The 19,697-nt window shown below is 52.0% G+C and overlaps 1 protein-coding gene and 1 long non-coding RNA gene across 2 annotated transcripts; one reads left to right on the top strand and one right to left on the bottom strand.

Annotated features, from left to right (window-relative positions):
* Positions 1–9,499: 9,499 nt before the first annotated feature.
* LOC148220954 (uncharacterized) lies at positions 9,500–16,739 on the bottom strand. The gene is made up of 4 exons (XM_088180529.1): positions 16,600–16,739; positions 15,618–15,724; positions 14,408–14,671; positions 9,500–13,029 (listed from the first exon to the last, which is right to left on the bottom strand). Exons 1-4 carry the CDS (start codon positions 16,648–16,650, stop codon positions 12,951–12,953), a joined length of 501 nt encoding a protein of 166 aa, XP_088036655.1. The 5' UTR covers positions 16,651–16,739; the 3' UTR covers positions 9,500–12,950.
* Positions 12,382–17,091, top strand: LOC106850975 (uncharacterized). The gene is made up of 2 exons (XR_015808768.1): positions 12,382–12,520; positions 14,996–17,091. It is a non-coding gene; the product is annotated as an uncharacterized LOC106850975 (long non-coding RNA).
* The last annotated feature ends 2,606 nt before the right edge of the window (positions 17,092–19,697 follow it).

Raw genomic sequence — 19,697 nt, 5'->3', positions numbered from 1 at the left:
TGGAATTTCAGGGGTCTCTCACTTCTTCCCATTTTAACCCAAGGCCACGGGGGTGGAAGGAGAAGCTTTACAGCTTCGTATTTTCCCTGCTTTTCTATTTAGGGATAATTGCTCCACACAGCACTTTAACTTCCATGCCATAGGCTGTTCTGTTCTTCTGTTCTTGCTCCTTTTTTTTTATTTCCTCCCAGAATATACGATGCAGGTTCTGCGTGTGGACTGGTTTAATAGCAAGGTGGCTGAGACAAAGTTTACTCAATAAACTTGCTTTTCCCCTTGAGCAGCTTTAGCTTAGATAAACGGGCTTTCAAGTCCCGGTCTAGCGTGGGACTAGGACTGTTTACCATTCATCATTGTTAGTTAATTGCTGTTTGCTTAAATATTTAGTTTGGATTAAGTTCTTTTATGCCCTTTTCTTAAAAAATAATAAATAAAGGTGTGTTTAGCCATGTGGTAAAAGGCTTTTTAGAAGGCTTTTTAAAGGCACTGCAGGGGGGAAGCTCCATGAAGTTTTTTTTTTATATTTTGCATTTAAATTTTCTTATTTTTATTCTGCTGTGTTGTTATATTTGTAATTAGCCAGGCTGAAGCAGCAAGGACATTTCACTGTTTTCAGCAGAGGCTGTAGAGTTTTATTCCTTATTTCAAAGAGGAAAAAAAAAAAAACATTGAACCATGGAATATCCTGAGCTGGAAGGGACCCACAGGACCACCAAGTCCTACTCCTGGCTCTGCACAGGACAGCCCCAAATTCAGTTTTCAGTGTGGGTTAAAGGCACCAAACCCAGCTCAGGGCCTGTTCCATGGAGGAGGATGGGGAAAAGGCAGTTTTGGGAAGGGCAGTTTTGGGAAGCCATGAGAGAATTGTTTTTTTTTTTTCTTCTTGGGAGAAGTCCCTATGGCCTGACAAGAGGAAACTCCTCTCCCTGAAGTGAACTGAAAAAGATTATTTAAGTTGGGAACTGATTGAAGTGTCTCTATATGTTCTTGTTTGGGAAGGGCAGTTTTGGGAAGGGCAGATGTTTTGGGAAGGGCAGATGTTTTGGGAAGGGCAGTTTAGGGAAGGGCAGTTTTGGGAGGAGCACCAAGGAAGTATTCCCAGCCCTGGGAGGTTTTAATGAGCAGCAGGGACAGGAGCTCTGTGCTGGGGCTCAGCCCCAAAGCAGCTCCTGGCTCTCAGGTACCAGGTCCTGTTCCCTGCACAGGTGAATGAGCAGGAGGGAGCAGTGGGGACACACTGGGGGGTCTGGCAGAGAGCAGCACATCAGTGCCCCCTGGAAAGGCCTTTTTTGGTTCAAACTGCCGTGTTCCACGGCAGCAGTGACCCAGTCGTTATGTAAACAAGGGTTTAATTTTGGAACTTTAATATTTCACGGCTTAGGTTTCCTCTGCTTGTTCTCACGCAGACAAAACTCCTCTCACCCCCATTCTCAGTCACTGAAGACAAGCCCTGAGCTGTGCTCGTGGTCCATTTAATGAATGTTTGTTTTTAGGATGATTCTGTGCCCCACTATGGCTCTGCCAGGGTTTATAAGGTGCCATCACCCCAGGGTGGCTCCTCTGAGCTCTGCCCTGGCCAGGGAGCACAAGGAACACCAAAGGCTGTTGATTTTTTTTTTTTCTGCACCCTGCACAGTGAAGGTAGCCCAGGTGTGTCCTGGCAGGGACAGCAGCTCTGCCTGTCCCCTGCTGCCAAAGGCACAGCTGGCTGCTCACCTGCAGCTCAGCCCTTCAGCCCGGACTGGTCTGTTCCAAAACCAGCAGAGAATTCAGGAACAGGAAGCAAATGGCCTTAAAAGTGCTTGGAAGGAAGGAGTTTCCATGGAGATGGGGAGCTGGGTGGGTTAATTTCAGGTTATTAGGAGGCAGAAGGTCCTTCCCAAACGAACTTGTGTGGTCTCCATCCCACGACTTCTGCCTTTCCTTCCCTCTGTGTTGGTTTGGTGGTTCTCTCTCTGCCATCCTCTCCAGTCATGCAATGACTGCAGCTCCAGCTTGGAAATATCCCTGGACCATTCCAAGCATCCCCTCCAATGCCTGTGGGATGGATTTCCCTGTCTCGTGTCTGTGAAAAGGATTTAGAGAAAGTTTTGGGTCGGAAGGGACCTCAAAACTCATCTCATCCCACCCCCTGCCATGAGACACCTTCCTCTACCTCAGGCTGCTCCATGGCCATGGGCACTTCCAGGGATTTATAGGAGTAAGATTTTGTTCTTTGTGCTGCAGGAATAACCTTGGTATTTGGGGAAAGAAATATTTGCCTTTAACCTGCAATGGAACATTTCCCTTGTGTTCCCAATATTTTCTTACCTGGGTCTCCAGGGCAGTGGCCCTGCCACAGAATTCCCATCCTGCTGCCATTTCCATAAAGCACTGGGAGAGGGAATAATGGAGACTTTGCACCCTTTAAATACGATTTAATGCATTTCTCAGCGCTGGCCACACCGGGCTGTGAAATGGGCAGGAACTGTGTTTGGGCACGGTCTCAAACTTGTCCCTGCTGTGTTTACCTGGCCTCCCACAGGTGCTCTGTGCCCCTGGCCCGTCACGCTGCCTGCCCAGCACAGTTTGTCACGAAACTGGAGTGATGCAAATGCAGGGATCAGCCCTGCCCTGCCGGGGCTGCACAAACCCATCCTGCCAGGAGCTGCCTTTGCCCCACAGGGAGCGCCCAGGGAGCAGCAGCCGGGCAGGGCAGGAGGTTCAGGCTCTCCCTGCACTGCTCAGTAACACTCATGTGTCCACTTGGCCTCTGGGTTTGGGGTTTTTTAGCCCATTTGAACCTACAAATTTTGAATTTAATCAGAACTTTTTTTTTTTTTCCCCTGTTCACTGCACATGGAGCCCCTTCCTCTGCTCCTCGCTGTTTTCCCATGGATGTGCCTCAATCATTTTGTATCAACTCCACAAATCCAAATCCTTAGAATGCTTGCAGAATTCTCCAGAACTTCCCAACATCCTGACCTGGTTATTTATGTACATTGAGCAGATCAGTTCTCAGCTGCACTCAGAGTTTGGTGAATGGTGCTGGGATGTGCTGGGGTGTACTGGGATGTACTGGGGTGTGCTGGGGTGTACTGGGATGTACTGGGATGTGCTGGGGTGTGCTGGGATGTACTGGGATGTGCTGGGATGTACTGGGATGTGCTGGGATGTGCTGGGATGGGCTAGGATGTACTGGGATGTGCTGGGATGTGCTGGGATGTACTGGGGTGTGCTGGGATATACTGGGATGTGCTGGGATGTGCTGGGATGTACTGGGATGTGCTGGGATGTGCTGGTGGAGCACGGGGACAGAGCAGGGTGTCACTACGAGGGGTGACAGCACCCCTGTGAGATAACTGCGGTTGCCATGGTTACAGGTGGAAACTGGGCTATGGGTTACCCGGGGCCAGTGGCACACGGAGCAGAGCGTCCCGTGGCATTTGGGGACACCTGAGGCCGTGTGAGAACCCCCCGAGCCCCCAAACCACAGCTGGGAACTTCCCCAAACTCCCCAGGGAGGAAGGAGGGGCCGGGATGGCATCGGTCAGGGCACAGCAGCCTCCTGTGACATCAGCCCCGGCCCTGGCACCTTTTGTCACTCCTGGGGGGAATTTGGGCACCCCAAATTTGGGCCACTCCAGAATTGGGCACCCCAGATTTGAAGGCTGCAGCCCGGGCCAGGGGAAGGCATCGCTGCCCATGGAACAAGATGAGATTTAAAGTCCTTTCCAACCCAAACCAGTCTATGATAATTTTTCTTTTTTTTTTTTTTTTAATAATTTATTCTTGTTGTCTTGAGATTTTTTGGGGAAGGATCAGTATTACACACTGGCTTAGAGGCTTAACCCCAGTCCTTGCCATTCCTCAGGTGCCTTTCCTGCAGGATGAACGAGAATCCTCAGGGTTTTTTTCCCCTTTAAAGGAATAAAATAGGCTGGGAAGGAGCTGGTTTATGTGGGGCTTTTAAATAGGAAAATAATTGGCAGGTACATGAGCAAAGCTGAAAATATTTTATCTGTTTTGTTTTGTAATATTTAATGCTTTGTTTTCTACTTTAAGAGTTATACAAAGGAATCAAAGTTCTCCCATACTGGTAAGAGTCGGGGAAAAAATCTGTGGTGGGACTAATGAGATTAATGAGAATTGTCTAAGCAAGAAAAAAAAATCCAAAATAGCTTGAAAAATGACAATATTCTTTCTTTCTCAGAAAAAAAAAAATTAGAAAAGTTCATTCTCTAATTGAGCTTTGTTTACAAAATAATTCCAGGCTGGGAAGAGTAATCAACTCATGCATAAAAATACTGCTTTAGGATTAATTTTCATTTTATTAGTGGGAGCTTGGATTTTAGAAGTTACTGGTGGATTTCAAATGATTTTTGCTATGGAAGTACAAAACACCTGTCCTAAATTTGTGGTCCCTTGTTTTATGAAAGGCTATGGAGAGAACTGATCAAGGAAACACATTTTTAAAAAAATAAATCTTGGCAGTTTGAGGCCAAAACAGCTGTGAAAAGATCCTCGTCTTGCCCCCTCTTTTTCCCGAGTATTTTAGAAGATAATAGCTTAGAACTCTTTATTTTTAGAAGCCTCCAGAAGGCTCAGCTGAGACCCAGAGGCCACTGTGGCTCAGCGCTGTACAAGCAAATTATTTAGGCCAGTTTATCCCCGGCCAAAATAATTTCCAATCCCAGTTTCCAGGCTGAGACAAGAGGCAGGGAGAGAGCTCAGGCAGCGCTGCCAGCGCCAATGGCAGCAGGAACAGCACAACGCCCCGGCCAGCCAGGCTGATGAATATGATAATCCCAAATATGATAATTTTCGGTAATAAAAAGCACTTCAGGAATTTTTTTTTTTTTTTTTTTTTTTTTTTTTTTTTTTTTTTTTTTTTTTTTTTTTTTTCTTTCAGAGCAGAATAAATCATTTCTGGTTCTGGGCGTTCCCCTGGCAGCCGGAGCTGCTCCGTGTGTGTCTGGCAGCTCCTGAGCGCCCGTGGGTGCAGAGCCGGGGTGGGAGCGGGGCTGGGATGAATCACGGCACATTTCCCAACCCAATCCTTGCAAAAGCAGCGATTTGTGATCCCTGCCTCCCATCCATCCACGCAGGCCCAGGGCTCACCGTGTGGCACAGGGCCAGGGATGCTCCTGGCCACGGGCTGCTGTTAGCCCAGCAATGCTGAACGAGCTGCTCAGGAATGCCCGAACGGAGTTTTTTTCTTTTTTTTTCCCTCTTGTTTGTTCATTTCCCAATCGGAAAATGTTGCTTTGTTACATTACGAGGTTGGCGGAGCTTTTAATGGGAGGTTTTTGTGTACCCAGGGTGCAGCTGCTGGGAGGTGACAGCAGGAGGGACAACCAGGACTGGGACAGCCAGGAACTGCCCCGGCATCAGCTGGGCCACAGGACACTGTGGGGATTTCTTTTGGGGCTGTGCAGGGGAATTTCTGTCAGCTCAGGGGAGTGCCCAGCAGCCCACAGGACCAACTGAATCTTCCTTTTAATTTCATTAAAACAAAACAAAACTAAAAGTTTAAAAAATTCTGGATCTGCATTTCAGTGCAAAGGGCAAATGAAGCCTAAAAATGTAAATTGAAATCTTTTTTCTGATCAGCAGAAATTCCCCAGCACATGCAAACCCTTATCCCCACTCAGAGCTACCTGCCAGCCCTGGCCACGATCCTGCCTCGCTCAGGGCTGTCCTGGCATTCACCAGGAATTTTGAAATAAAACATCCCACCAGGCTCAGCTGGACATTGAAATGAAATCCATGCTGGGTCCCCTCTACTTGCAGGAGTTGTTCCTCAGGTAAATGCGAGATATTGAAGTTTGATTTTTGAAACTAAAAGAAATTCCAGAGAAAGCATTCACTCCTGGTTTCTGATGAAACATAACAAGGTTGTTAAAGCCGAAGGGATTCATTTTCTGGCTAAATATTTAAATTGGCAATTAATACCCCTCCCTTTGGTGGGAAAAGAGTTGTTTGCCAGAGTTTCCTAGACTGGACGGGACAAATAAACTTACCAGAGCTTGAAAAACAGAGGCTTAAATCAGTTTATTTCCCACTAAACATTTTGCAAGGCTGCTGATGAGAAGCAGCCAGCTCGGGGTGCGAGAGGAAATAAAACCAGCCGGGATTCCTGGCACCGAACTCTGCAGCAGAGCCTGGCACGGGCCGGGCCAGGAGGAGGTGCCCAGGGTTGGATCCGGAACCGCAGAGCCCGGCAGGGTTTGGGTCAGGGCACAGCAGATTGGAGCAGCGAGCAGAGCTAAGGCGGGCAGCTGGAGCTGCAGGCGGGGACACTGCTGGCACTGTCACTGTCACTGTCACCGTCGGTGCCACCCCCCGAGCCCCCGGGCTGTGCCCACCCGGGCACCGAGCGCCCCCGGCCCCGCTGTGCCCACCCGGGCTCCGAGCCCCGCTCCATTCACCGCCCCCAGCGCCCACGGGCAACGGGGAACCTGCGGAAAGCACAAGTGTGGCTGTAATTGGGATTAATCTATTTTTAGCAGGCTGTCTGCTGCCCTGTCCACGCTCCAGCTGAGATGTTTAATTCTGTCCAGCTCGACTCTTTCTGCAGTGGCACCCAGGACTGGTTTTTCTTTTCTTACAAACCTTGAATTTATTGTTTTTCTTTTTTTTTTTTTTTTTTAATTTTCATTTAATTGTTATTCTTAGTTTGGTTTTATTTAAAAAAAAAATCCCCCACGAACAATAACTGGAAAATCCAGAACTAAAGGTTGCTGTATTTAAAAAAAAAAAAAAAAAAAAAAAAAAAAAAAAAGTTATACAACGTTTACTATCATTATTATTCATTTTACTATGGAGTTTGGAAACCTCGTCATAGATCAGGAATGTGTTGTACCCTGCGCTGCACAAACAGCACAGAAGGAAAATTGCCTCTTCCAAGCTATATTGGATAAAACCACGCAGTGATACCAAAAGGATTTTTGTTAAACAGCAGCAGGACAAGATGTTAAAGCCATGTCTGAGCACCTCAGCACTTTCAGAGCCCGCATTTAAATACCTGCCGTGCGTATCTTTAACCTTTTATGAGGTATTTGCAAAGGGAACTTCGAGATTAGCATTGGGAAAACACCCTGGAACAGAGCTGGACCGACATCAAGAGGCTCCTCGGGCCCCGCTGCCCGGCCCGGCAATGCTTCCCTTTTCCAAATCTCCTGCCCCGTGCCAGAGTGGGACCCGCTGCCCAGGGGAGAGGCACCTTTAGCAGGGCACGGGGCGGGAGTGCGGCCCTTTGGGGTTTTCCTCCCACGGCCTCGGGATTGGGAAGATGCTCCGCAGGCAAAACCAGGCTCCGGTGCCGAAACTGCCCGGCAAACCCAGCCCGGGGCCGGTTCTGTTCGGGCAGGGCAGGTTTGGACCGTGTCCACCCCACCCGTGTCCCTGTCCAGGGCCGGTTCTGTTCGGGGCATGGATAGGGCGGGTTTGGGTTCTGCCCACCCCACCTGTGCCCCTGCCCAGGGCCGGTTCTGTTCGGGCAGGGTGGGTCTGGACCGTGCCCACCGCACCTGTGCCCCCGCCCGGGGCTGGGCTGACTCACGGAGCTGCGGGTGCGGAGCCGGAGCGCGGTTATTTCCGTGCTCCCCCTGCAATCCCCGCTCCTCCGGCTGCGCTGTCAGGCACCTCAGCACCCCCGCCGCCTCTATTCTTAGCAGCTAATAGCTGAAATAATTCCTTTTGTCTCCGCGCTGCCGGCTCCTTGGATGGGGAGCGGAGCGAACGCTGCCCCCACAGCCGCTCCCGGGGGTCCCGGGGGTCAGGGCAGGGTCCCTGTGCCAACCGGGAATTCTGCTGTGGGCTGAGGATCCCAAACACCCCGACCCCGACCCCAGCACAGCCATTCCGCGGTGCTTTGAAGCAGCTGGGATGTTAATGCGGTGCCACCCCTTTGAAAAGGATCCTGGCTCTCCCAGCTGCGTTTCTTAGACTTCACCGGAAAAATTCCAGGTTCTCAGAGGGAGGGCCGGGTTTTCACCTGCGGGCTCCCATTTCAGAGCCTGCTCTGCGCCGTGGGCTGGGTTAGCACCGAGAATGCAAACTCTGCATGCAAATGTGACTCCCCAGCGCCAGCGCGGCCGTGCCAACACATCCCCGACAGCGCCCGGGAACGATCCCGCAGCTCTGGCACTGCCGGCTTTTGACCCCAGCACCAGCTGCTCCTCACAATTCCCCTGAACCCCCTCCCCAGGGGCCCTGGAACCCCTCACCCTGCTCTTTGTGGGACTGTCAGCTGTGCACACCCAAAGAGACCCACGGAATTTGCTTTAAAACTGTTTGGGAAAGGGTTTATTGCTCTTTATCTGCGTGCTGCTCTTCCTCCTGCTGCTTGGGACCCCAGGGAGAGCAGCAGAGTGTTCCAAATGGCACAGGGTGCCCAGAGCAGCTGTGGCTGCCCCTGGATCCCTGGCAGTGCCCAGGGCCAGGTTGGACATTGGGGTTGGAGCAGACTGGGACAGTGGGAGGTGTCCCTGCCCATGGCAAGGGTGGCACTGGGTGAGCTTTAAGGTCCCTTCTAACCCAAACCATTCTGTGATTCTGCTGGGCTGGTAAAGAAAGGACTCACTGACCATTTCTCTGGAATTCACTAAAGCTTGTCTGGAAAACAATAAACCTTTAGGGAAAAAAGGAGACCTGAGTGTTTGCTGTGACTCTGTCCCTCACTGAGGCTGTGTTTTGTAAGGATGATCGCTGACAAATCCAACAAGAGCTACCCCACATCAGCACTTGAAAAACTGACTGTTCTGCGTTTTAAAGCAGCTTTTAATCCTCTGGGTTGGTAAAGTGAAGAAACTTTTCCATTGCCCTGTCCACCTTTGCCCGATTCTTTGCTCCTTCCGTTTGTGCCCAGCCACTCCCGAGGGGATGTGCCAAGACTCCCCTTCCGTGGCTGCCGAGGTCGAGGGGTTACAGATTTACAGCTGCCCAGACTTGCTCCAGCCCAGGCAGGAATTCACTTGGCATAAACGAGGCCTTTGGATTATTTATCTCAGCCCTTCAGTTAAACAGGAACATGCCCTGATTTTAACAATCGTGCTTCCTGCGCTGGGGGAAGGTGTGGCCGATGGCATTTAAACCCAAACCTGAGCCAAGGCTTCCCCAGCAGGAAGCTGGAAGTGCGGGCAGGACCACGAGGGTTTCCTTCAGCACTCAAAACACACCAAGGACCTCCCTCAGGTTATTTTATCACCCCCAGCAGAAATCGGGATGTGCACGAGGGTGAGATTTGGGGAGCGTCAGCAGAAAATCGCATGGGAGAACTGAGGAGAACCTTTAGGTAGAGGCTGGCACAGAAGCAGGGCAAGCCCAAACCTCCTCTGGAAGCTGAGAAATCGCTCCCTGATCCTTTTATGGTGCTGAGGGAACTGTCAGCGACAGCCTGGAGGGTCAATGCCCTCCCTCCCACCTAGAAAATGGAATTTTCCTCAAGCATCCAGCCCAAACCATCCCAGTTGCAAGTCCTGAAATCTTGTTAAAACGATCAGCACTATAAAAACTCTTTATTAATCAGCACTTTAAGCACTCAGGGCCCAGCTGTGATCAGCCATGGGGTCAGCCCCAGTTTTGGAAGAGATTCCTACCCTGCCATTCTGACAGTGACTCTGATCTCCCTGTCTCAGACCATAGCCATGGATTATTCCAAATTTTCCAAGCCTGCTTTCTAGCCCAGGACTTTGCACCCTCATAGACAGTTCTTACAAAACCAAAGCTCTGTCTCCTAAACTCTGTAAAGAAAAGAAAAAAATCTAAAAAAAAAACCAAACTAAACCAGTAGCAACATATGGAAATGGGCTCCAGTTAAACCAGAAAAACAGCCTAGATTTTTATAGTGGAATGTCGAAGATGTTCGAACCAGAAAATGCTGAATCCTGCCAAAGAGTGCCAGAAAACGACTTCATGTTTTTAAGCCTCATCACTCAGTTCCAAGGGCTGAAGTTTTCCACTGCCCAAAGATTTCTTACACAGTTGATTCTTCCCCAGTGCAGCACAGCTCTGAGTTCTTCTTGGGAGCCTGAGTGCCACCAGCAAGTACTTAGAGCCACCTAAAGACACAAACATTCCAGGGCTGGTGATTTTCACAGGAAAACAAACCATAAAATAAACACCACATTTCCCCTGAAAGCAACCAGGAAGAGTAATTTGAAATAAATTGAACTTGGTTTCACGTTCTTAACGCACCACAGGCATGACCAAAGCAGTGTGGGCTGAAAGCAGCAGTGAACAGCCCCATTTCTGAGTTTCATCTCACTCTGGAGTTTCACCTGGCTCTGTCACATCTGTGGATCTCCAGGTGGCCTCTGCTGCCTGCACAGCGTGGTGCAAACCACCGGGGAAAAGTGGGAATGTGGAAAATCCGCCCTGGCCCCGCGTGTTGGGGCTCCTGAGAGAATGGGGGTGACTGAGAGCAGCACAGGCAGCTCCAGGTCTCAGCAAAGCCCAGCCTGCCTCGGGGGATGACTCATTTCAGGAGCCTGAGCTCGATTCCAGTCATTAAGGAAGGAGTTAATCCCTGCAGCTTTGGCCACAAAGTGGATGTGTAAGGCCTGGAGTCCCATGGGCTCGATTGCATAAGAAACCATGTATTGTGGCATTCAGTTGATCATGCACTACTTCTTCTGGTCACATGGAGGCTTGATTTCCCCTTGCATCAGCTACTACAGACTTTTTACATTTCTCGTACTGGTGTCTGTTCAGTTCACCGTGGTCATCCCCTTCACCCCACAGCAGAGCCTGTGCTGCTCACCCAGCCCTGAGCCACGGGATCTCACCCCATTTTTTGTAGGATCCTGTCAGAGGAACCGGGCGCTTGTAATTTCTCTCATTTGTGTCTGTGCGTAACAGGTGTCATTTTCAGTGTAGTACAGACAAATCCCAAAATAGCTCAGGCTCTTCAGACGCTGCGAGGAGAAAAAAAACCGTGGTTACTTCAGCTTTGGTTGTAGTGAAAAACCCAAGGCTCGCAGCCGGCTCTGAAGTCGGAATTAAAATGGCAGACGGAGGAGAGGAGCAGGGATCTCTCTGCATTCCTTGTTTCCTGATGGACTGCTCCTCACTGCTCTGTGTGTGCACATCAACTCCCTCACAGTGCTGCCTCTCCAGCAGCTCCCCTGGTTCCCAGGAGCTGCACCCAGCACGGATCCTCCTCCACACTCCCAGTGCCAGCAGAGCTCTGCTCCTCCTGCCGGGTGCTGGCCGGAGGCACCAGAGTTATTCCAGGGATTTGGGGGGCAGAGGAGAGGACAGAGTGCAGCTGCAAAAGGCTCCTGGCCTGGGGATGATGCCTGCTGTGCTGAAATGCAGGGCTGCCTGTGGACTGTCTTTGTCGGGGATTATTGGATTCTGGTGACTCCAGGAGCGGGGTTATTAGTTCCCCTGCCTACGCTGAGCGTTTTGAATTTTCGTGTGTGATAACACTTATTAATACTGCTCAGATTAAGAAGACCCTATGGCTTTCCAGCACTTTCAGCACCTTATCTCACGCCAAGCATCTGCCCAGCAGCAGAACCATGCTCAGATCAGTGTGCTGTGGCCAGCAGAGCAGGGCCTTGTGGGGCCAGCAGGAGCCTCATGCCCAAAGTCCTGCATTTGCTCACAGCAGCAGCTCCTCTTAAGCTGCCTTGTGCTTCAGGGGATCTGCCTGCTGAGGATTTGAGGGACGTGGGCCTAAAATATTTTATTTCAGGAAGTCAAGCAGTGGTTCCTGTCACCGAAACAGTTAATCAGAAAGCACCAACTCTCCACTGCAACGTGTGTGTGCGTGCACGTGTTTTTGTTTTTTAAAGCCAGCAAGATTTGCTTTGGTTTTTTTTAAAGCAGAAAACACCAAAAAAGTTGGCTGTGGTTTCAGCTGCTATCGCTCGAGATTTGTACTGCTGTCTACCAATCCTAAAAGAGTTAACCTGGTAAGTATGACTCAGAAGCAGAGAAGGAGATGCGAGGCTGAGAGCCGGGGAGGAAGCGCAGAAACAGAGGTGAGGAACAGAATAATTGCCAAAAAAAGGTGCAGAGTCCAAGAGCGACGTTCCCTCCGGTCTGCCTGGCCCTGGCACCGCTGGCACGGGCTCCCTGGAAAGCTGCAGTTCCGCTCTTATAACACAAGGAGCAGGCTGGAGAATTTAGAGCTGCGTCACAGAGCTCAGCGAGAGAGTGAGAGAGCAAGCTCCGTCGATAGGTCTACCAGCAACAGCCCTGCTGCAGCAAGAGGGGAGAGAGGCAGCAAGAGAGGCACAGAGGGCTCCAGGGAGAGAAGTGGCACCAACACCACGGACTGGGCTCCTGCCACCATCCGCTGCCATTTGCACCCCGCATTGGGGCTCGCTTGGCGTAGGAGGCTTCGCCCATTGACGATGCTGGAGACCCGGCGCGCTTAATCCCGCGGGGAGGGAGAGTGGGCAGACACCGAAAGGGTTAACGGGAAGGAAATTTCTGGAACCTTCTCTTCTGCGGCGCTCCAGAGCGAGCGGAGGGCTGCGCAGATGGTGCACGGGCACGGCTCCTCGGTCCGGTTCGTCTCCCTCACGTACGTACCCTTTGATCAGGATGGGGCTCGGAGCTGCAGCTGCGTATTTGGATTATTTGCAGGGCGTCCCTTTCCCCCGGCGTCCCTAAGTTCGGATCCCAAAGTGCCTTTCTTATTATTTTGGCTGGGTAGGATTGCTCTGTTCTGCGTCAGAGCTGTTTTCTCAATGGAGCGACGGCACAGGTTGTACTAATGTCACTCCTGCCGGCATTGCTGTACTGCAGAGGAGGGTAGTAGTGCTGGGGGAGAGATGACAACTTTGCAAAGACTGCTGTTTTCCCGGTTTGTCTGGGCTTTCTATCCCCCCCCGTGTCCCTGGAGGCTGGCATGTCAGCGAGGGGTCGGTGCAGGGGTTAACAGGCGCCCTGCATTCGGAGCTCGGAGGTTTGTCACTGCGTAGTTCGCAAAGTGGCAAACGGTGACGCAGTGATCATTGCAGGGCACGTCGTCCAGTTTTTAAAAGCACTGGGGACAGGTAGACGGGTGCCTTCCAGACGCTTCCACACCAGCTGAAAGGGGTTAAAGATGAGTCGAGCCGGGAAGCCAGCATTTAGGGATTAAATGTCATCATTTTGGCGTTGGAAAGTTGTTTACCTTGCTCTCTCGGTGTCTCCATGCTGGCAGGCGGCCAGCTCACATGTGATAGTCTTCCCTGGACTGCTGCATCATTAACGAGAGCCAGCGCCGGCTCCCATTGGCCGGGGAGGGCGCAGCGCCGGGGCCGCGCCGCCATTGGGCGCGCCGGGGATGGCAGGTGGAGCGCCCGAGCCCATTGGCCGTGCGCGGTGTCGGCGGAGCGGGGCGAGCACGGGCTGCCCTCTGACCACTGCCACTGCCACTGCCCAGTGCCCACTGCTCCTCTTCCCTGCCTGTTCCCTGCCGGCTCACTGCTCACTGCCCGCGGGTGTCGGCGGAGCGGCGAGCGGGGCCAGCACGGGCTCCCCTCTGACCACTGTCCACTGCCCAGTGCCCACTGCTCCCTGCCCGCGAGTGGAGCACTGTGCGAGCGGGGCTGCCCTCTGCTCACTGCCCATTGCTCCCTGTCCAGTGCCCTGTGCCTGCTCCCTGCTCCTATTCCCTGCCTGCTCCATGCTCCCTATTCCCTGCCTGCCCAGTGCCTGCTCCCTGCTCCTATTCCCTGCCTGTTCCTATTCCCTGTGTGCTCACTGCCCGCTCCCTGCCCGCAGGTATCAGCAGAGCGGCAGAGAGCGGGGCTGCCCACTGCTCTCTGCTTGCTCCCTGCTCCTATTCCCTGCCTTGCCCTATTCCCTGCCTGCCCACTGCCTGCTCTCTGCTCCTATTCCCTGCCTGTTCCTATTCCCTGCCTGCTCGTGCCAGAGGAGTGCCCCTGCGAGCACTGGGCTCCTGCCCTCTGCCTATTCCGTGCCTGCTCCGTGCCCATGGGTGTCAGCCAGAGTGGCCGTGTGAGTGCAGGGCTGCCCTGTGCCCAGTGCTGCCTGCTCCCTATTCCTGCTCCCTATTCCTGCTCCCTGCCCACGAGTGTCAGTGGAGTGGCCGTGCAGCATGGCCAGCACCAGGCTCCCCTCTGCCCTCTGCTCCCTGCTGCCCACTGCTCCCTGCCTGCTCGTGCCAACCACAGCAGCCAGCAGCGGGCTCCCGTCCCCTGCCCACCGATCCCTGCTCCCTATTCCCTGCAGGTGTCAAACCTGGACGTTCATCCTGATACTCTGAGCACCAGCAGCTGCCCCTGCCCTGTTCTCTGCCTGCCTGTTGTCTGTTCCCTGTCAGTTCCCCCTGCTCCCTGCCCTTCCCTGCCTGTTCCCTGCCCAGTCACTGCCCATTCCCTGCCTGCTGCCAGCTCCCTTCCCACTCCTGCTCCCTGCTCTCTGCCCACCACTCCCTGCCCGCTGCTCGCTCTGTACCCACCTGGGATCCCGGGGTGCCAGGTGTCCCTGGGGCAGCAGGCAGGACAGGAGCTGGTCCCTGCTCGGTGTGCTGGGTGCAGCCCTTCGCCCATGGGTGCTCCCGGGTCTTGTTTCGCCGTCCAGTCGTGGTGATGACGTGTCAGAGCTGCAGCCCACGGTGCAGGGGAAAGTACTGGGGTTCAGGGCTTTTCTCCTTGCTTCCTTCTCCCTTGTGAGGTGCTGGAGTGTTGGCAGTTCTGTGAAGTGCTTGGGGCAGGGATTGCACCTGGAAATTATGTCGTGGGAATAGTTAAAAGAAATGAAAACTACTCTTGCCCAAACTCAGCTTTTGTTTGCACAATTCTGAGTTTGCCACAGGCTCAATAACATCACAGAGAGATGGAGACTGCCCTCAGTGATGGGTCTGAAAGGTCTGCAAAGGAGTAACAGCGTTAGAAAGCCAGGACGGAAGGATGGGAAGGATTGGTTAAGGATGAATGGGAGACTGAGGGCAGAGAGCAGTTCCAGAGAGAGGATGAGGAAGTGAAAGGGAGAACACTTTTCCCTCTTAACCATTTACTATACTATTTTTTCACCTCTCTTCCTAAAGCGACCAGCAATGAAGATGGCAGCTCTGCCTGGAAGTGCTGAGGACACAGCCAGCCTTGAGCTTGGTCCTTCTGGCCGAGGAAGTCTCCCGATTATGCAGTGGAGTGGTAACTTTGCTTTCTCATACAACAGGGACCATTATTCCATAGCCCTTCACCATTGTGAGGCTGACCCAAGTTGCAGGATGTGCTAGCAGCAGTGTTTAATCTCTGTTACTCACTGGCTGACATCTCCAGAGCCAGGGTTGGTTGTTTAGCAACAACCGCTGGGCTCAGCACCGGCTCAGGCACGGCATGGCCACGGTCCCCATTGCTGGGCTGCAGCCTGGCCTCTGCAGGGTGCTCTGGGAGACAGGGAAGGGCTGGATTTAGGCCCTGAAGGAATTTTGGTGGTTTGGTTGTGAAGGCCGCAGGCGCTGCGGATTTTTCGCGTCCTTTGCGCAGAGCCGCCATTTCCACCAGCAGTGCGGTGCAGGGACGGGGAGGGAAGAACCCAACACATTCTACGTGCCACTCCCCACTTTCTTTCCCCTCTTTCCCATCTCCATCTTCCCTCCTTTTCTGCCAGATTCCATAGGGAATTTCAGCCTCTTACTGCAGTCATCCCAGCCCCTCCTGACTCACCGAGCCTTCGCTGGCTGTAGCTGGCTCCCTCGGAGCATCCTCGCCTCCCGCAGCGCCAGATCCGCAGAGCAGGGGAACAACAGCAACAGCAGCGACAATGGTGGTCCCTGCAGCCAGCCAGACAGGCATAAATACACACACACAGACACACATGAGAACAGTCCCAAACAGCTGTGGAGGGGGGTCTGTACAGCCAGGAGCTGGACTAAGGCACTGTTGTGATGCTGGGCTGTGTGGATGATGGGTGTGTTGAGTCTGTTTTCTCCCAGTGTTGGTTGCATGGACGGCTCTTTGAGGTTTTGCCCATCACAGTTGTGGGGTGGAGACTTTGTAAAGCTAGTGCTGTTTCATGGCTTTCAAGGAGGTGCCACTGGCTGCTGAGTGTGATCAGTGTAGGGATCTATTTGGTTTAATTCCTTTTGCCACCACGTTTTGGTCACAGCGATGGTTTAACTGCCTAGACGCAGGGAGGGTAAGGAGAGGGATAAAAGAGGAGTTATTTCAATGTTAAACTTCAGCTGTAAATCTCATTACTCAGGAATTGAGGTTACTGTCAGCAGGTAAATCTGTTGGACTGGCAGGAAACAAGGCTAAGAAGGGGACATGACACATTTCTGTAGGACAGCGGTGACTGTGTGCACAGGGGTGGCACTGTCACCGTGAGCTGTACCTGGGTAACTGCTCCGCGATCGTTCTCTGCACAGTGCCACAAAAGGACTGGGGAAAGCTGTGATTTCTCCCTCCCTCTGACACTTGTGTGTGTGAGAGCTGATTCATTTTCCTCTCTCTGGGTTTCCCTGCTCTGGGGAGTGGGGTTTGCTCTGCCTCGGCCTTGGTGCAGCACGGTGACGCAGCGCTCGGTCCCACGCCGACAGAGCACACGCAGTTTGCTCGGGCGCTGCGACCGCTCGGGGACCGCAGGATTCGGGGAGGGAAGGGAAGGATTTCACATGCCCACGAGAGAAAATTTAAAAGCATTTACCTCTTCTTGTGTGCTAGCGAGGGAAGGCTCTGGGAGGGACGAGACAGCCATGATCTCGTCCTGCACTTGTTTTGCCGATGGTCATGTTACATCTGTGACGCAGACGAATTTTGCTGTTGGTTCCTGTCGGTGCTTTAGGGAGTGGAGCTGATGGGGGCACAAGCTTGAATATGGTTAGAAACATTCATTTCATGTTGATGTTAGAGTTCAAAGCACACCTGAAGGGTCAGGGGTATCAGATCTACCTAGTGACCCCCCCAAATGGTGAAGGAAATGGGGTGAGCCCCAGCACCCCTGGCCATTTTGCTGCTCGCAGAGCAGGCTCGGAGCCTGCAGCTCTGCTGCTGCTGCTGTTCATTTCCATGTTATACAAATACAGCACTGGGCTCTGTGTCAGGAGCTTTCTGATGCTGTGAGAAGCTTAAAGTCTACAAGCAAATGTTTTTCTTTTCTTATTTGGGAACATTCATTAAAACGTCTAAATGCCAAGTGTTCTACCCTCTCTCCTCTGACAAATCTCTCCCAGACCTATCCAGAAAATTCAGTGCTGCTGCGTAGGATTGTTAAAACTTTATCATGGTGTTTTCTTACAGTTTAATATGGGTATGGCTGGGGGGTGAGAGTAAGATTTAATTTGGTTAAATATCTGTAATGCTGATGTTAATGGACAAGCATGTAGGCAAGAGATAGGAGTTGTCCACATCCTCTTTATCTCTGTATATAGACAGTCCCAAGCCCAGGCTGTGAGGAAAAAAGGGAATACTCTATCCCATTCCCACCCAGCCAAACAATCTCGGTGCAAAGGCAGCAGTGGAAAAGGCCAAGCTGGAATGTCACAAAATGGTTCCACCAGCACTCAGAGATGCCAGTGCCGTTTATCCTGGCAGGGCTCCGAGCGGCACCGTGAGCTGCCTGCTGCAAGGTCATTCCCCTGACTCATGGTCAGCAACCAGTTGGTTCAGGAACTCCCAATCTACTTCTCTTGCAACTGTGCCCATGCCTGAACCTGGAGGGGAGGCTTGAAAATTAACATTACTGCAGCAGTGGGGGGCACTGAGCCCAAAACTGTAGCTCCAAAAAAATCCCGTGTCTCTGAAAGATTTTAAGATCCTTATCTGTGATTTGGTTTCTTTGCTAGCTCCAAAAACTTTCCACTAGCTCCCTCATCCCCTTTTCCTCCAAGACTTCCTCTGGACTGCTGGGAACCAAGAGTGACATGTATTTAAGGACTCACACTCTGTTCTAGGAAGAAAACCTCTGTGTAAATTTCAATTTCTGTAGCTGTCAGGTGGGCTCTGCAGGCTCCCCAGAACCTGTCAAGCCAGGGGTGTCTCTCAGCTGTTTCAGTCTCAGGTACCTCAGTTCAGGAGCTGTCTTGTTCCCTCCCAGGTTTCCTCATTTTTCCCTCTTGTTCCTATTTGCCCATCTCACTTGTATTTTCAGTTGTCTCAGTTGGCTCTGCTTGTCCCAGCCTCCCAGGCAGCAGAGGAGTGGTTAATGCCTCTGAGCAAAATATTCTTTAGTCCCCAAAGTTGGGGGCACATTCTGTGGACAGAGAGGGACAGGGGGAGCAGGGCAGGGCAAGCAGAGCCCTCCTGCTCCCAGAGCTGCCAGCCCACCTCACCCAGCCCCCCCAGTCCTGGCAGCCTGACCCTGCTCACTGTGAGCCTTCACCTTCCCCGTGGTTATTCCCTGGTTTCCAAAGGGACAGACCCTGGCTGCCAATCCCGATGCCAGTGACGACTCCTCGCCTACAGGGAGGCAGATGTGATGGCTCGTCTGCTAAAAACTGAGCCAACACACAGTGATTCAGCCCTCCAGCTTTCCAAGGAAGAGCTATTTCTGAGTGAAGCTTCTTCTCTTCAGCTCCCCCCACAAACACTCCATCAGCAGCCACTGGGTTTGCATTTGGGTACCCAGCTCAAATGATTCTTGAACACTGGCAGTGGCTCCTGGACACTCGGTGGTATTTCAGGGATGGAATGATGGGAATCCTGGGAACAGGGACAGACCAGCAGCTCATGGGCCTGGGGGAGTCAGCCAGGAGTGTTTGATCAGTGCTTTTCTCCAGCTGCTTTGCCAGGTCCTTGCACTGCAGGTAGTGTTAAACTAAAGGCTTGTTTTCAGATGTCTGGTTTAAAGGCAGGTTATACCTCAGTGAACATCTGGCTGGGTTTGTTTCCTTACGCTCCTCCCTGGCACAGGACATTCTTTTGTCTCTTGAATGACACAAAAGAAAAATATGGCTTCCCTTGCCATTACCTGGAGGAGCTGGAGCAGTGGTGTTGGGGGAACACCGTGTTCCTGAACTGACTGTACAAATCACAACAATCATCTCCCTCTGAGAGCTTTCAAGCCCTGCAATCAGTACTTTACATTCTAAAGTGATGCTTAGGTACAGCAGTTAGGAATAGAAAATGGCCTTTCTGGTTGCAGCTGCTTAGGTGGATCATTTGTTTGAGTGGAATGAGTTTTGCAATGTGCTGCTCACTCAGGCTGTGTAGGACTAAATTTGATGAGTTTTTATTCCTGCTGCCCTTCCCTGACCTCGGCCATGTAAGTGCAGTGCTTTTTCTTCCCCTGAGTGAGTTTGCCCAGTTTCACCTCACAGTTCTCTGTGAACTCTGGAATCCTCCATAGGATCCAGGGCTTCAGCAGTTCCTCCAAACAGGCTGGGGGTTTGCCCAGGAACTCTCCTGAGAGCAAAGCTGAAGGAAAACTGGATGACTCCAGGCAAGCCAAAGCAATCTCAGATGAGCAGGGGGGGATCACAGGATGGGGAACTACAGCACTAATATCAAAGCACACCTCTAATGGTCACCATGATCAAACAGACACTGCAGAGTGCCCCGGGAGATTCCCCTTCACAGGAATTGAAATCAGTGACTCAAATCAAGCAGGCCTGACTGTCCCACTGCTCACAGTTAAAAAGGACACAAAGCTCCACAGGCTTTTACCCCCATCCTGTCCCAGTGTTCAGCCTGCTTTGGGGTTTTGGGGGTTTTCAGACACAGAGTGTCTGGCTTTTAACTCCATTTGTCCTGCACGTGGTAAGGCTGCAAGGGCAGGACTGAAGGAATAGGCTACGTTCAATTCAG

This window comes from Sturnus vulgaris, chromosome 29 (genome assembly GCF_052056855.1).
Source record: "Sturnus vulgaris isolate bStuVul1 chromosome 29, bStuVul1.hap1, whole genome shotgun sequence".
NCBI classification, from domain to species: Eukaryota; Metazoa; Chordata; class Aves; order Passeriformes; family Sturnidae; genus Sturnus; species Sturnus vulgaris.
This window is presented reverse-complemented; position numbering and strand designations above follow the sequence as displayed.

Excerpts from the sequence above, each read along its gene's own strand:
- LOC148220954 (XM_088180529.1), bottom strand. The coding sequence starts at position 16,650 with ATGGCTGTCTCGTCCCTCCCAGAGCCTTCCCTCGCTAGCACACAAGAA. Across the intron at positions 15,725-16,599 it reads TCGCTAGCACACAAGAAGAG|GGACCACCATTGTCGCTGCT; the intron begins GTAAATGCTTTT and ends GGCTGGCTGCAG. Across the intron at positions 14,672-15,617 it reads CTACAGCCAGCGAAGGCTCG|GTGCAATCCCTGCCCCAAGC; the intron begins GTGAGTCAGGAG and ends CATAATTTCCAG.